The sequence below is a fragment of the Scomber japonicus genome, chromosome 7, assembly GCF_027409825.1.
Source record: "Scomber japonicus isolate fScoJap1 chromosome 7, fScoJap1.pri, whole genome shotgun sequence".
NCBI lineage: Eukaryota > Metazoa > Chordata > Actinopteri > Scombriformes > Scombridae > Scomber > Scomber japonicus.
In genome coordinates this window covers 11452124-11470081 of record NC_070584.1, presented here as the reverse complement: position 1 = coordinate 11470081, position 17958 = coordinate 11452124, and the positions used below count along the sequence as shown (strand labels likewise).

General features: G+C 42.9%; 1 protein-coding gene across 1 annotated transcript; it reads right to left on the bottom strand.

The window, feature by feature from the left end:
* Positions 1–409: 409 nt before the first annotated feature.
* On the bottom strand, positions 410–13660 carry LOC128361976 (leucine-rich repeat-containing protein 52-like). The gene is made up of 2 exons (XM_053322589.1): positions 13012–13660; positions 410–741 (listed from the first exon to the last, which is right to left on the bottom strand). The coding sequence occupies exons 1-2, from the start codon at positions 13658–13660 to the stop codon at positions 410–412; spliced, it is 981 nt and encodes a 326-aa protein (XP_053178564.1).
* Positions 13661–17958: the final 4298 nt, after the last annotated feature.

Genomic DNA, 17958 nt, shown 5'->3' with positions numbered 1-17958 from the left:
TGTGTGTGTGTGTGTGTGTGCGTGTGTATGTGTGTGTGTGTGTGTGTGTGTGTGTTTGTTTGGTTGTGTGTGGGGGTTATTGCTCTCAATAATCTCAGAGGTCATTCTGTACTCCTGAAGTGAAGGCATAGTCATCCTTATTGCTGTCTCTGTCTGTCTGTCTCTCTCTGTCTCTGTTACAGACACACACACACTCGCACATGAACACACACACACGTACACACACTTTTTCTGTCCAGTATGTCTAGGAGCATATTGCGATATCTAAATCTGTAACAAAGAGAAACAGTCAGATCTTGGTTCATTGCAGCGCCTTTGGTCTTAGAGTCCACTTATCGCATCCTCCTTGCGCTCCGTCTTGTGTCATTTGATCAATTTCATCCACTCTCTCTGTGGTTTCATGTCAGTCTCACACCTGCATGCCAGGCTTGCTCAGATCCCCATTCCCCTGGTTCCCTCCTCCTCCTCCTCCACCACCCATCCCTCCCCTATCGTCCTCGTAATCGCTGTCCAGCTCCTCGCTCTTCCGTTTGCTGTAGCGCTCGTACAGCACCATGAGCACGCCCATCACCCAGGCTGACACCGTGCCGGCTGAGAAGATGACGAAGCCGATGGCGATGAAGAAGAGGTAGTCCCAGTAGCCCAGGCCTTGGTGGCAGTCTGCCCGCAGCTGCATGCCGACCTCCGCCAACCGCTGGCCAGCCAGCTCTGGGGGACTGTGGCAAACTGTCTGGCCCTCATCTGGAGGAGGAAGGAAGGGAAGGAGAGGAGTAAGGAGAGAGGAGACATGGATTAATAAGAGTAGATATGTTATAAAAGAGAGCAGTGTATATATGGCTGAAGATGAAGAGGATCAGGAGAGAGAAAAAAAGGACGTAATTACTCCAGAGAAAAAGGTGTACAATGAACAAAAGCCAGGATTCACACACACACACACACACATGCACACACACACACACACACACGCACACACACACACACACACAAACAGCCGTTAACAATGCAGTGATAACCTCTGTGATAAATGATCCCAAGTGACAATATAGATTTCCTCAGAGTAATGTAGGTCTTTGGTGTCTAGGACATGGCAACATTATTATGCTGGACACACACACGAGAGCATACATGCACACAAAGTTGACTAGACTTGACTGCGAGCCTTTGACACGTCAACCCCTTCCACCCCCTCATGAACATCATTATACACTAACAAATCACTCGGCAGCAGCAGAGAGATAAGGAGATGAGTGTTTTCCCTGACAAAACATCTGCCGCTCATAATGAGGAATATGAAAATCATCCATGGGGACGACGGTCAGCCACACAGAGAGACAGTTTAGTGTTAAAGTGTGTTTTTCACTCAGATATTCACAGAGAGGTCAGAGGTCAGGGTGAGCTGCAATGTTTTTATCAGTGCTTTACATGCCCTCTTCTTTCTGCTCCAGTGCCTTTGCAGTATTAGCATAAACAGTACCCTCACGTATATTAATTAGTATGACTGCAGTGTGTTCAAAAAAGAAGGGGGGGAGATGCTTGCTCTGTATGTATCTAATAGCGTGATCAGAGACAAGAGGAGAACAGAAAATGCGCAGCTTCTTATCAGCTCATCTGACTCTCGTTACCAGCTCTGCTAATTCCCATGCTCTGCCCACCCACCCCCCCTCCAACCCCCCCTCCCACCCCCCGCATGCTTAATTGTGGCTTGTGTTCTCCAAAAACAAAAAGAGTTTTTTCTCAAGCTGTGAACAATGACATGAGATGTGAGAGCTGAAAAAAGGGATTGACAGGCGGACTGATGCTGCACTTTTTAAGATGGGACAGCAACAGAAAAGAGACAGAGAGAACAGACAGGAGGAGGAATTTTGGAAATATTTGCACACACTCAGATTCACACTCAGAGGCGAAGACGCAGTGAGTCTGACCTTAGAGGGGAAACAGAAGATGAGAGAGGAGGGAAAGAAGAGAACTGTATCTGGCTGCTGTCCTGTCCACTGATGGATTATTGCTGTTAACAATGTTAATTAAACTGCACTCTTCTACCAATAAAGCCAAAGGTCTGAACATGGAAATGAACGATGGGGGAAGGATGGCGAGGATAGTCAGATATGATCTATACTTCTTAGACTTCTTGCCAGGACTTCACAGGAGCAGCAGCATCAGTTTTAAGGAAAGAGTTAGAAGAGGTCTGATCTGAAAGGATGGCTTATGAAACTAAAGAGCTCACTTTGATGTCTGTACACAAATCAACATAAATCCTCATTCACAAACCCTTTAGTGCCTATTGGATTTAACCTCAAATTAACCCTTGAACAGATTAACCTACTGATTAGATTACACATACTGTGTGTCAGTTAGGGTTAATAATGCTCATTGGTATTAAAAGGTTTTTTTATGAGCTTGCAGAGTAAAATATTCACACTATATCTGCTGGGGTTTGATAAGATACCCGATCAATACCAACATAACGATTACCTCACCAGGAGGCTTTGTCTCTCAGCCTTGAGGAGACAAGCTGTGCTGATGCTGTTGTCATGTCTGCAGGGCCTGTCGAAGCGATGGATCGAGACTGCTGTGATCTGACTGTGTGTGTGTGTGCTTATACGCGTGTGTAAGGAGGTCCTGTGAAGTTACAACAGATCAGGATTAAGTCCAATGTCTAGAGAATAATCAGATCAGAGGTTGCTCTAGTTTATGTATGGATGTGTTTGTGTTTATCTGTGTACATGTACGTGTGTGTGTAATTTCAGATTTATTATAGGCAGAAATAGCAAGTATAAGGCCAGGGGGCATTATGCAAGTCATTATGGTGATTAGTGATTAGGGATGTGCGGAGATTATTGTACAGTTATTCAGTAGCAACAGACGAACTGAGGATAAACCAACAGATGTATGTAACACACTCACATGAACAGTGTTATTATTTAAATAAAAGTATCAATGCAACAATGTAAGAAAACTTAATTGTAAGCTAAAGTACTGCATTCAAACTCCTACAGCAGAAGTTCAAAAGTCTTAAAAGTGATATCATAGTGTATGAAATGTACTTTAAGCATCAAAGTAGAAGTAGTCATGCAGACAGCAAACAGCCCTCTTGACTGAAAGATATTATTACATAAGACTGTGTGAATAACTCTTTACTGGTATAATTGGTTTAGGTGAAACCTTAGGGTCCAGCCCCCCTTACGGTTCACAGGATAGATCTGAGGGGTCATGAGATGATTAATGGGGCTAGGAAGAAGAAAATAAATAATTTGTGCTACATTTTTTGGACTTGGTGTGAAATCCTTGCTTTACATATTGGATAATTTCTCCTCTTTGAGTCTGAAACAGTTATTTCCAAGAAATCTGGAAACTACTGGAGCTGCTAACGACTCATAGACATCTAAAATGTGACACTGGGTCAGAAGAAGATACTGCCTTTTTGTGAGGACTCAAAAGACAAAAAGGTTGGAAACCACTGATTTAATCTTTACATATCCTCTCCAGACATTTTTTGAGATAAGAATAAGAAAAAAAGCTTTGATAGTAATTTTTGTCTTAGATGTTTTTTTCCCCACAAAGTTCAATGACCTTGTTAAAATTCATAAAAGTACATCTTCCTATTCACACTCATTCAAAAAGCCTTTCAACTGGTTTCATGCCAAATCCTGATCTGAAACCTAACTAGTAAGCTGTAGGAGAGGAAAAAGTGCAATATTCCTTTTGAAATGTAGTGGACTGGAAACTGCTGCTACTCAAGTACAGTACTGCAGACAACACATCATCTCGCCCCAGTTCTATCTGTCCCTCAGTAGAAGGACACGCAGAGACTTCTCAAACCATTATTTATATTCTATATTTTTAATATCTCCTTGTCTCCAGTCTGTCTCTTTTTGTCTCTTCACACACTTCCAACAATCTATTTCCCAACATCTCTCTCTGTCTCTCTCTGTGAAGCCGAACAGTACATGTGGCCGTCCCTCCGTCACTCTCACCATCTGTGACGGTCTGGGCTTGCTAGCTGATCTGCTTAGACTCATTACCCTGCCAAAGCATGCCTCAAGCAAGGTGGGAGTTTTTTTTTTGTTGCTTGTATTTATATATATATATATATATATGTATGTGCGTGCGTGTGTGTGTGTGTGTGTGTGTGTGCAGTGAGGTCGCTGTAGGGTCACCTTGCATGATCTAACGTTTATGGCAGCATGCTAGAACATTGAGCTACAATCAGTGACTATACAAACAGGTCCCTCAGGGTGTTTGGATCTCATTTGTCCTCCTTCACTGTGTCATGTACCTTGCTACTGTCTCTTCTCACACCAAAAAACAAGCCTTAAAACAATGCTCAACCAACGTTTGGCAGGTGTAGTTTAGGTATAAAAGTATTTCAAACCCAGGGAAATTTCCCTCTTGTCCAAAAGATATTCATAGTTATGTCATTTTTGTCCTGGGTCTTCAGGGATATCCCAATCTGATTAGTATTGAAGCTGATGAAACCATATTTTTATTGATTAGTATCCTCTATAATAAGCTTGATCCCTTTCTCATCCCTCAGTTGTCACTTTCCTTCAATCTCAGTGACATTTTGCAAGTGTCCCATGAGGATAAAGTGCTGCTCTTGGTTAAAAATATGTTTAAAAACTGCATTTAAGCCTCGGCAACCATAAATGTAGCAGAGTAACTCATATTGGCAGATAATAAACAACAACTCAAGTCAGAATTGCTGAGGAAAAACACCCTGGATTTTAAATTGCAAATATATTTTTCCTAAGCCACTGAGCATTTGCTTTAGAGTGAATTCATGACTGCCTCCTACAATCAGAGATAAGAGAACAATAATTTGAGCATTACTGGAGAATACAGGAAAAAGGTGTCAGCCGCAATGATTCACTCTCCATTAAGTCTCTCTTCACCGTCTGTTTCTTTGTCACTCCGTGTTTTCTTACTCATCCCATCACTTAGGCTGGGGAAACACTCAGACATCATTCTGGCACAATGCCCTTGACATTTCCAGCATTAGTCTCTGTTTTCCACCGCCCATATATTTTTCACCACAGCTGATATTTATATGTGTGCCTGCAGTTTTATTGAAAGCAAATTAGAGGATAATGCTCCGTATTAGGGTGAAATATTAAGATTTCATTCATATGAGGCGCTTATACAGAGATGCAATTTGATTTAAAAGCATGTCATCTTGGAAATCTATCTTTAAAATGTTTTTTTAAGAAGCTCAAACTTTTTAATTGAGTGGTTTTGATACTGTCTTTGCCAATTACAACCTAAGCTACAATTGACCCTAATTTACACTTGCCTTGGCTAAGGTCCTGTTCATTAAATCTGCAGAGAATAAAAACATTCAAAAGCTTCATTTCAGTGTCTGAATGAGCAGCACACATATTATAATTCTGTAGATATCGAAGCAGAAGGAGATAAGTACTCCAGGAACTAAACCACAAGACATTTTGAAGTTAGAGAGTGTATGTGCGTGTGTGTGTGTGTGTCTCTCTCTGTCTGTCATAGGCTACTTTTAGGGACACCAGTTAAAAGGGGATGGTTTGTCCAATTGGGGACAAAAGCTGTTTCCCCAATTGGAAAAAAAAGCTGATTTTTGGGTCAGTGGTTAAAGTTAGGTTCCGGCAAGTAGTGGTTAGTCTTCAGGAAATTGATGTAAGTCAAAATGTAATGTGTGTCTGCGGGAGAAAGAGAGAGACGGAGAGATTGAAATAGAGTAATATGTGTGTGTCCTCTTTGCTCTCACATAGCTCAAATGTGCAGCCTAATCCCAGCAGTTTCGGCAAAGTGGCTGCAGCCTTGAAGACACTTTTTTTCATGCTTGCTGCACTACAGTTTCCTTGTTTCTGCTTCCCTGCAGTACTGGATAGATACAGGATGACAACCCCTCTGCCCTCTGTACCACTCTCCTTTTTTGGCAAGAAATGTCCATCCTCGTACTGCACTTAGACACTGCGATACTGTAGTTGGTCAAGATGTCACTGTTTTCCGCATCTTGCTGGAAGCAGAGCATGGTGGTCAACAAGATTATCTGCCCTAACTACGCTAACACCCATCTTATTTCTGCTGTGCATGGCATGATGTCATTGTGTTATGATAATATTATCACTGGTCAGTGGTGTCAGTGTGGTGCTATGCAGGCCGTGTTGTGGAGTATGCCACTGACCGGACATAAAGCCCTACAGCTCACTGACACACTGCAGTCCAGGGGCGTGGAGGACATAAACAGCAGCAATCAGAGGGACACGCACACATTTGACACTTAACATACTTAAAGACACTGAAGATACAAGCACACACTGCACTTGACAAACACTTAACACACATAAGCAGCGTTTTTAAGGACCTGCTGATGGAATTTTTTCTATTCTATATAAAAGAGAACCCACAAATAAGCAATCTGGCACATATCTGTAATGTGTCCCTGTGCATAAGTGTGTGTCAGCGGCTCAGTGTGTTGCTGCCACCAGTTCACAAAAGTTTCTGTATCAAATTATCAGCTGAATGGTCTGGAAGCTCAACGCTGACACGCTGACAGAAAGCGGGGCTCCTCCCCTCCCTGGAGGATGGGTTAGTATTGGGATGAGATACTGCCAAAAAAACATTGCTGACTCTTTGATGAACTTCTATCTGTTTTTCCTCTGATTCCTCTCTGCCCCTCACGTACATAAAAGAGGCATGAGCAGTGGAATGATGATTTTTTTTTTTTTTTTTAGGCTTTTCGGACTACACCATGAATGCAAACACATGTGCTGATGCCCTGCAGTCTACCAGCTAGTAAAAAAACAAAACAGGTTTATTTCAATTTGTATGCATTTTACACACATGCATGCATGCATCCAGTATGTTCACATTACACACATTCAGATGATCAGAGCTGTAAGGCATTAACCTGCAGGGTAGAGAGCCCGTTCTGTGAACTGGGAACAGAGCTATTTATAAGCAGATTCATTATGCCAATGCATATGGTGATCACTGCGGTTGTGGTCTCATTTAGAGTGGGAGGCAGAAGCTATAGATACAAGCTTATCCTCAAACAGCCTGATCACAAACAGTTATCCAAAGCCTAGTGTTCATTTTTGTGTATACACAAGCAGGCTGTGTGCATAGTGATGCAGCAATGGAGAACATCCGTCAAACAAACATCCTCGGGTGAATCCTCCTCAACCTCCAACCCTACTGAGGTGTCCCTGCACAAGTTCATCAGTCCCTATACCAGCTTCTGTGTGGCTGGTGTGTAGCTGAACTTGACCTCTGACCTCCCTGTGGAAGCAGGATACTGGATAGAGGCTCTCAGTAGAGCTGAAACAGTTAGTCAGTTAATTGATTAGGTGATTAGTCAAGACAGAAATTTAATCAGCAACTATTTTCATTATCGATTAATTGCTTAAACATTTTTTATTATTAGCTTTACTAATACGAGTTTACAAGTTTTACAAGTTTTATATTTTCACTTCTGAGGATTTGCTGCATTATTTGTCTTCTGTGGTAATAAAATGAATATCTTGCTAATTTTGGACTGATGATCACCATGAGCTTCAGGAAAGTATGGTTGGCATTTTTCACTGTTTTCTGATATTTTATTATGTTATAGACCAAAGGATTTATTCATCATAAAATAATCACTAGATGAATCAATAACACTAATAATCATTACTTGCCACTCTAAATCTGACTGATTATTTATGAATACTTGTGATTTGCAGGTCAAAAGAAAAGTGACTTTTTAAAGCACCTATAGGGCACTCGTATAACCCATCAAACCTTTACATTCATTTCTATGTCCACATGTATTGATTGCCTCTTTTCAGAGATATACTTGCATTATATCTCAAGTGTTTTGGATGCAGCTCCCCAACAGATTTAATGTAAATATGTTGATGTGTCCTGTTGTGAATTTCATATTTAAAAAACATTGTAATTCTAATAAACTCAGTGCTGACAGTATGGGGTCATTCAAGATATTCTTTCATATGATTTATCCACATCTGTCTTCCAGGTGGGCATTACACGACACTTAGTTTGAAATACAGACATTGAAATTAAACCCTGAAACAATTGTTAGAGAGAATATAAAAAAACTTTCACTTTTCAACCAAATTTTTTCAGAGTTTTCACTCAGACCTTTGACATCTCTTTCCCTGCAAATTGCCAAAGCTGCGCATAGTAGAAGCTTATAATGTGCGACTTTTGGACCCCTCCTCTTACAGCAGCGCTCAAGTAGCCCACTGTTTAGCCAGCTAAACGCATCATACTGGGCTTGGTGAAGACTAAGAATAGCTGACCTTTTTTCCATCACATCCACTAGGGCTGAATAATACACGCCTTCACACTCCTCTCCTCTCAAATACGGCATTAGTCAGATTACCGCCATCCTCCTTTCCATCATTTCTCTATATGATCCCGTCTTCCTCTAGCTAAGGATGAGTGGAGAGAGAGTGAAGGTCAGATAGACACAGCTCTCTCTCTTTCTCTCTCTCTCTCTCCTCTTCCCTCTATCGCTCAGTCTTATCAGTCTTGCTCTCTTTATCGCCTCCCACTTTTTCATTCCTACTCCGGCACGTTAACATTTATTCTCCCTTTGTGTCTTCCCTTCAGCCTTTATCACTCCATTTCCTTTTGACTCTATGTCCTTCCATTTCTCTCAGTTTTGCTCTGTCATCTTCACACTCTCCCCTCTCTCGTTTCCAATTTTATTCTCTTGGCTCGCATATCAGTTGGCCCCAGAGACACACACACACACACACACACACACACACACACACAAACACACTTAGAGTCATGCACACACAACCTAAACTACTTCCCCTCTGTGCCTCAGGTGATCACATCACAAACACACCCACACAAGCATCACATCAATCTTGGTTTCATGCTCACACCGCAAAATGCATAAAAATATATAGTGACTACGCTAACACAAGTAGGCCAGTTGAATTCGATCTGCTTCTCTGCACCAGATGGGACTGAGAAATCGTTCCAGCTGATAAATAATGTATCGTCTACCTGTATTAAACTCAGCCGATGCCTCCTTGTCATAATGAATGTTTTAATGAATTTGAGTGACAGATCTGGGGCACCAGTAATTGATAACACCTCTATTGTCTGCTTGTTTTTCTTTTCCCTCTCCGGTATCTCTCTGTTGCAAAGTCCATCTTAATTTGTTTGGCCAATTTCTCAGCTGCTTCTCAGCCCTCTCATCCCATCTCCGGTAATCTCTAATTCACTTTCATTAAAGAAAAATCTGGTTTGCTTGGTGTGTAAACCCGACTTGTTTCTTTCATTATTCCTTTTGTGAACCTGTAAACCCTTGTTTCTGTTTCTATTTTTATGAATATTTAACTCTCGCCCTGTTTGTGGCCCTGTGCCTTGGCCATTTGCCTTGGGTTTGTGAGCCGTCCAGGGCACCAACAAGCAGCCAGAAATACTTTTCTCCAACTCTGGAGCCATATCACCACCAGCACTGGCAGCAAGGGGACAAGCCACTTAACATTCTGTGTATTTAGTTTGAGCACTTGTCAAAATCGACCTACAGTGAGTACAGCAGGTCGTTCAACATGCTGAAATTCCATTATGACAAGAGAGGAAATGTCAAGTGTGAAGAGTAGATGGTGAATATTAAGATGCTCAGGGCGGGAACACGGGTTTTTGGAACACGCTAAAAGAAGATGAAAATGTTGGTAGACAAAAAAATAAAGACACCTTATGAAAAATAACTTACTCTGAAATAACTTCATCACAAAAATACAAATAAACAAGCCCCAATCATATGAAGCTTAATGCCAACCAGCAGATATTATCACATGAAACAATTGACAGAGCCCTGAAGAAGCCAAATCACTTGTACCTAAACAAACTGAAAAGTGCAATACTTCAAGGGAATTATAAAGAAAATGTGCCAACACAGAGTCAAAAAGTACTGACAAACAGCGCCTGTGGTGCAGTTGAAACTAATCTCAGTATAGATGTCAATTAAAACTGTTAATTGACATGCAAACTAGGCTAATATGAGTATTTTTTTCACAGTAATTTAATCACATGAAAGTGTTTAAGCCCTTTTTAACAGTGTTAATATGCTGTTATTTGTTATTCCCTTCATTTTAACACACACACACGCACACACACACACACACACACACACACACACACACACACACATACATTCTATTTTCTTGTTTTCTTTTTTTAAATTTAAAACTGTTAAACTAGGATAATTCTCAAAGCAAATTTGGTTTCTGTGTGCCTGGTAAACTTAATATGCTCACCAGTCACTTGTCTGCCTGCTCGCTGCTGGACAAGTGGTGAACGCTCATTTTAAAAAGCTTTTTATGGCTGAAAACAGCTGCCTGCTGCTGGAAACAATGCTGATGAGAGCAGTGTGACTGAACAAGAAGAGTAAAGCTGTGGGCAGCTTGTCCACTGCAGACTGTGTTTATCACTACAAGGGATCCTTTTCACATTACACACAGTCATTTGATGTATTGTTAATACAAAAACATCAATTAATGCAGCTTCAAGTTTAGCTAATAATGTACGAGATTTCCTTTTTCTTGTAATTGCACATAGCAGGAAGAAACAACCAGCACATCAAGAAGCACCTACCACTCCACTATCCAGTCACAACCTAATGAACATCTTCACAATGTCTTTTCTGTGCTCTTATATTTCCTTTCTTGCATTTAAAAAATACAAAAACAAAAAAACACACACATCCACTCAGTCTTTATGATATTCTTTTACCGCTCTGTTGTCTCTCTTTCCTATGGAGCGATGACTCAAATGCACCTGCCAACCTCGCTGCTTTCCTGTAGTCACACTCTGACTTTGGTGGCTGCCAGAGTTAAGTCATGTCAACCTTTTCAGAGTGACGCATGCCTGACAAACTGAGTGACTTACTTCAACACAGGAAAACACAAACAAGCATTAACAAACAATAGAAAAACTGGAACTGAAAAAGAACTTGAGTAACAAACAATTGCACAGACAGGCACAAACACAGGACTTCTCTACCAACAGTATGCCTCATTAGCACTAGTACGTAGTATTTGAAGACATTGCACATTTACACACACACACACACACACACACACTTGCATACACCTGATTCATATTCATACTGAGAGGTAACGACAGCTGGAATCTCTGCACATTAGACTCACAGCCCTGCAGTCAGATCGGAGGGCATTCATGACCACAGAAACACACTTCATGCTCTTACACACACAAACACGCTCCCTTGACCCCATTCCTTCTGTTAAACTGGTTAGGGTAGTTGTTTATAAGTTGTCATATCAATACACCATTTGTCAGCCTGAGAGATAGAGTGTATGTTTATGTGTGTTTCTGAGGGAGTGTAATTTGGTCACGTGTACACCTTTAAAAGCATTGTGTGATGTGTGATATAGCTGTGATTTCATTTTACTGTAGCAGTGATTTATTGCAGCTGTGTGCGTGTTGAAAGCACAAAAACTCTGCAGTGAGTGTGTCACTTATTATTCGAAAGCCCTTCTGTCAATATTTTCTCTCTGGTTTTACAGCAGAAATGTGAGGATTTGGTATTTGGTGGGATAAAGAGCAGAGCAGTAAGTATCTGTGAGTATGTGTCTGTGCTTGTTCATATGTGTGCCTCTTTTTGAGTGTACTTCAGTCAAAGTGAAGGTGGATAACAACTCTGGGGACCCGCTGTCTTCACGTGGCCTTCCTCTCAAACTCCTTGTCCCTTAATCTCATTCCCGTCTCCCACAGGCCCTGGCTTTAGGGTCTACCCTAACCTATAGGTGCCACTTCGACTCACATAAACTTAAGTGGAGTGAGTCACACAAACAGACACACACACACAGACACACACAGACACACACGCACACACGGTACACACATACACTCTGTCCTTAATGGGAGCATGGGAGTCCAGCTTTTTTGAGCACCATCATTAACCATCTGGACTGAAGGGCCAAAGCATAAGGCAGTGGGAGCGCCAGCACACCCAGGTGCACGCAGCATTTATGTGTGTGTGTGTGTGTGTGTGAATGGCAGGAGGGGGTAGCCAGAAAAAAAAAACAAGTACAAAAGGGCACAAGCATTATCACTCCCTTCAGGACCCAGGCAGACAATGCAGTAAGATCAGCACACTGACTGTTAAGACTACTATTATAAGCAAGAACCACATTGTTACACCTAACCCAGCTCACCTTCTTAGACCTAAGCTTCATTAACATTTACAAGCAAAGATCACTTGTCTTCATCAAGAAGATCGCAAGGCCCACTCTTGCTGATTTTAATTCAATCCCTGATGCTTTTAAGAATGGACATTGGATAAGGCTGTTTGCTTTTCAAGAAAATGTAACAAGACTGCTGATTTGTTGGAGTAAACTTGACACATTATTGAGATGTGAAGGGCAGTTTAAGGAGATCTTATTGCAGAGAGAAACAGGGGAACAAAATCTTCAGATTGCACTGACTCTGAGGTCAAACCATTAGCTCTGGATTCTGAGTGTGTGTGTGCGTGCCTGAGAAAGAGAGTCTCATCTGTGGGAGAGCACATGGCAGTGTGTGTGCGTCTGCTTGTGTGGAAGATAAATATGTGCATGAGAAATAAAGGGAAAGCAACAGTGTAATAAGGGGCCCACCATCAGGGACTAAATGGAGCAAGCGGCTGCAATCAAATTATCTAAATGAGCTGATGTGACAATAACAAATGATAAGACCTTGGAGCGTCTTTAGCGAATAGTTTCAGCAGATCAACTGTTTGTTTATTTGCCAGGAAACTGGCCTGCAAGAGGATCCTGCCTCCAGAGCCACACAAAAAAACAGAAAACCACCTGCAAGATGTCTCTGTGCTGCTATCTGAACAGGCAGGCCAGATTTTGGCAAAGAAAGCAGTGTTTTTGATTTACAGACATAAGCTTCTTTTAAGGCCAAGTCCTTAATGATCATGAGAAGAAAATTCATCCCATTAGATCTCCCACGCCCCCAAATGGTCCTGTTTGTTTTGAACATCTATCAGACTCCATCCATCCTCACCTTGGAATTTGAAGCCCTCTATCTGCACCCAGAGGCAGAGGTCCTCCGTGTCACAGTCGCACCTCCAGGGATTTCCGCTGAGCCCCAGAGACCGGAGAGCAGGCAGGGCGATGAGGCTGCTGATGTTGAGGACCGTCAGGTTGTTCCGGCTCACATCCAGCACCTGCAGGGCAATGTTCTCCGAGAAGGCATCCGGGTGGATCTCCCCCAGACTCGGGTTATCCGTCAGTCGCAGCATCACCAGTGACGCCAGAGGCCCGAAAGTCCGGTCCTCGATCTGCAGCAGGGTGTTGAACGACAAGTCCAGATAGGCCAGTTTCCGCAAGTTCCCGAAGGTGGACTCGGAGATCTCGGTGAGAGAGTTGTTGCTGCAGTCCAGATACACCAGATCGGACAGGTAGTTGAGCTGCAGCGCCGGAAGATCCCCAATGCGGTTGTTGGAGATGATGAGCTGCCGGGTGGCCAGGGGCAGGTCATTAGGGAACAGGGTGAGATCCTGCCCGGCGCACTGGACCACAAGCTGGTCGTCGCACACACATCTATCGGGGCAGCCGGCTGTGAGAGCCGGTGAAGGGGCCACCCCCATCACGAAGATAAAGAGGAAGAGGAGCCGGAGGGACTGGGCGCTGGGCTCGGGCAAGAGACGCATGACGAGGCCGCCCAGAGCGTCATGAACTCGGGCTGAGCTGGACCAGGACTCCCCGGCGCTCTCCGGGCATCCTGCATGGGTCTGAGAAGCTGTGAGATGGGCGAGATGGCTGCCCTGGGTGTCTGGCTGTCGCTGCCTGAAAGCCTGGCTGCTGTTTTTATCCAGCCTCTCTTTCTCTCTCAGAAAGATTATCGGTCAGTCACTCACACGCACTGTGGCGCGCCACGCACGTCGCCAAAAGACATCATTTCAGAAGGTGACCGAGAGACGCTTATCGCTCTGCGGGTGAGAACCGAGCAGCTTACCGGACTTTGTCCCTCCTGAGAAGACCACAGTGGACCACTGAGTGTTGACGACCACCCGCTTGGTGACTCATCTTTGTGAATTAGTTGTCGCCAGCAGAGTGCATTGTTCATTTAGTTACCAAACAAATGCCATGACCTGCGCAAAATCCCTGAATCCTGGATGGAGACTCAGCAGAGACGCACCCCGCTCACATATGTCCTTGTCTGTGTTTGTCTATGTGTGTGCGGTCCAATGTGCACCTCTGTCCAGCAGACCAGTCGTGGTTTTCACAAGAGCGCGATGGGAAGTGCGTCCTTCCACTCGGCTCAGACGGCTCCTTGTGTGACTGTCGCTCTCTGCTGCGCGGTCCTGATGCGCTCTCGCTCTGCGCTCCCTCCCTCTCCGTCTCTCCATCCGCGCTCACACTGCAGGGCCACACACATACACACACAAGTAGTGTGTGTGTTGCGTGTCAGTTTGCAACGGTTTAATTTGCAATGGTTACGTCACCAGGTGTTGCCCTCTCGAGGGAACCAGACGTCCAGAGTACAGACCGTCTGACCGGCCAAAGGAATCCTCTGTCTCTCTCTTTGTTTGTGCGTGTGTGCGCGTGTGTGCGCGCGCGTAAAACACAAGTCAATCATAATCTTGTGTGAAAGCAGCACAGATTTAACAGGCCTTATCTCATGTGGTCCAGTGGCTAATTTCTCCTCATTTCGTCCCCCAGCGGCTTGTTGATAACATAATGCATTCAAATTGGATTGTGCGTCCTCAGTTATTAATTTTTTGGCATAGGCAAATTTTAATTTTGGAAGGCAGTGAAGTCAGCTGTCCACATCTATGTGTGTCACTTTTTTGTCTGAACAGTGGACCTGGAAGGCGCCTGAAAGGATGTTGATTGCCACCTCTTGTGTCTCATTACTGTTCCATTCAATGAAACAAAAGGTCAGTTGCCATGTGGATTAGAGTGAAAAATGAAATTAAGAAGTATTATAACGTGCAAATGTGAAGTTAGATGCTATTCCAACCCTGTTTTCATGCCAATGACTGTTAAAAATATTAACAAATGAATAGATATAATGATGTTGTAATTGGCTGGTGAAGAGGTTAAAATATTCTTGTGAGCATAATTATTGATCAGATGATGATGCCTTCAAGCCAGTTTTCTTTAAGGGTCACACTGAGGTCATTATACCTAATGAACCACCTTAATGCTGTCTTCCCAGATGTTATGAGATTCAGCTTTATAACAACAGATTCAAACTTGTGGGTGTCAGGATGAATTTATGGGGTTGTTAGATGATTACCAGGACAATAATATTATGTTTAGATGTTTTTATCATAGAATATTTAGTCTGCTTACACTAAATACAGTATAGTTTCACTTATGTAGGTCTCTGAAGAATTTGAAACAACTTGATAATGGAAAAATATCATTCAACTGAAGTTCTCACAATTCATAGACAAGCAACCTGTAGTGAGGGGACACATGACAAGACAAGAGTGAATATTAATATTATACCATTTGTAGAATAAAAAACATTTAGATGTTAGATGTTAAAATGCTTACAATGTTGATGTTTTTCAGGTACAGTATAATCTTTTGGCCTGTTACACTATATGGGAAGTAAAAGGTTCACCAGAGCTACGATTTGTCTTGAGGGCTACATGAATGTGTCACAAATGTTCATGGCATTTCATGTAATAGTTGTCAAAACATTTCACTCAAAAACACAAATGTGAACCAGCAGGTGGCACTATAGATGAAAAGTCATTGGATCACTAAGATCAATAGGGTTCATTCTCCAGTGACCACTGATGTCTGAGCAAAATAGTTGATATTTCAGTCTGGCCACTGACTATCAACTGACAATCTCACGCACACAGACCAAGATTGCCATCCCTGAAGATAATCAAGGCAAATGAAAAGTCATGACAGCTATATCATCTTACTGTGAATGGATAACAAGTTGACAGTAAAAAATGACAGCGTTGACATCCTTCTGCTCGCTTGTTAATTTCAGAGCTGTTGTGGTCAGACATGGTTATCTATCTTCAGTCTGATGTATCATTATTGAAGGAAAGCTTGACTGAGTGCAGAGCAGCCTGTAGGAGAATAAGTCTGTTTGATCAGTTTGTGTCAGCCTGTCTGCTACATCTGTCATGGGTTTGCTGTCTTAATGGCCCTGCAGGATCGTGTTCGCAGATAACTGCCTCGGTAAAGCCTGGCGATCAGAATCATTAATGTAACTTTCCTCCTTCACTGCTCTGAACAGTGTCAGTTTCCAGAGGCATGTGTGTGTTTGTGCGAGAGTGTACATGAAAATGTGTGTGATGGATACATGATATTTAGAGTTTTTGTGTTGTACAGTCATGTGAGTGCAGCACGTGGATGTCATCCATGTCTGCATGGATGTTCCTCGACTTTGTTACAATGTGCTTGTGAGTGTGTGTATGTGTAGAGTGTGTGCTCCAGGCTGAGCAGTGAAACATCTTTATTTTTTAATGGGTGGGGGGGGGGGGGCAGTGTCAGCTGTCAACAGCTAGACAGCTGATCTGATCCCCAGCCGAGGAGAGGGCCATCACTGCCATCAGAGGCATCACTCACCTTTGCACTGCACTGCTATACATCTTTACAGCTCTCTGTTTTTCTTTGGAGGGATCCCTGGACTCAATAATGACAAGTGAAAGTTTTTTTTATAGGAGCAGAATATATTAAATGTTGGCTGAGCTCTGGCCCTACGCATCTTCTTTGTGAGGCTGTAACTCTTCGTTCCCTTTTTCTCTCTGTGGCTCAGTCTGGTTGTAACTCATCTCCCATCTTGGTCCACTATCTTACAGGCTGTAAGTCTCAGACTCTTTTTTCAGTACATCACCAACTCCATCATTCCAATGTAATTGAAATAGGGTAAGATCATCCATTAGTCACCCTGACTAGAGTCATACTGAGTGTATTTGTGCTCTGTGCTCTGGGGTTGCATGCTTTCTTACACATATAAAGACATAACATTTTATTCATCGCCTATAATGTTTCTGTATTGCTGGAGGACCGATGTGAACTTAATCAAACAAAGACTATCATTTCTTATTGAAGTGATGTGCATGTCACTCAAGCCAAATCTTACTACCTACTAAAAATGTAAATCTCTAAAAATGGGTCCCAAAATTGGAACTTTCATTTAGATGAAGATCAGCAAGTCTCATGTCTTCATCCTAACAATATCATGTTCTGCTGGACTGCTGGTTTTGGAGTGTCAGCAGACCGTGTTTACTCCACATAATGGCACAAGCCCCCTTAGCCCCCCACCCTCACACACAAACCTACATCTCCTCAAACTAACTATATATATTCTTTTATCTCCCTCACTACAAACAAGGATGAAAAAGTGTACCATGTGTGTTACTATCTCACAGTATGTCTGCATGATAAGACGTCAGACACAAAGGTCAGACACACTGTACATGCCCAGGCGTCTCGTTTCTGACAGACAGACAGACGCAGTAAGAGGATGCTACTAACTCCCTTAGACTCATGTCCGGCCTTGTACCCTGTCACCGGGCCTACTTGCCCAAATTCAGCCGCGGCCTATGATGAGGCTGATGCTGGAGGAATGTCTACACATGGCTTGGCGCCCTGTTCACATCACTTCGCTCTTCTGATGAGAGGAGAGGGAGACAGAGTAGAGGAGGTGGAGCAGGAGCCATGTTTTAAAGAGGGATGGTGAGAGCAGGAGGGTTTGCATTTCTTTGGACAGCAGGCCTCTTAGTAGTGACTGCACTGGAGAGCAAAGGGCGCAAGGGAGCAACAGGATAGATCATAGTGCTCCTCCAATCATCCTGCTGATACAATACTGACCCCTGCAGGATGGGAGGGGAAATGTAAAGTGTGGAAAATAAGGGATTTGTACCATGCCCAGGATATTTATTGACTGAAGGGATAGTGAATCTATCAAGTTGAAGCCTGGAAATGATGCTACAAAGAGGGCTTGCAGAAACAAAACATTCATCTTTTC

What these genes read in the sequence shown, in the direction of transcription:
- LOC128361976 (XM_053322589.1), bottom strand. Translation starts at nt 13,660, where the DNA reads ATGCGTCTCTTGCCCGAGCCCAGCGCCCAGTCCCTCCGGCTCCTCTTC. An exon ending in AGAGGGCTTCAAATTCCAAG is followed by an intron (nt 742 to 13,011) that starts GTGAGGATGGAT and finishes TTCCTCCTCCAG; the next exon opens with ATGAGGGCCAGACAGTTTGC.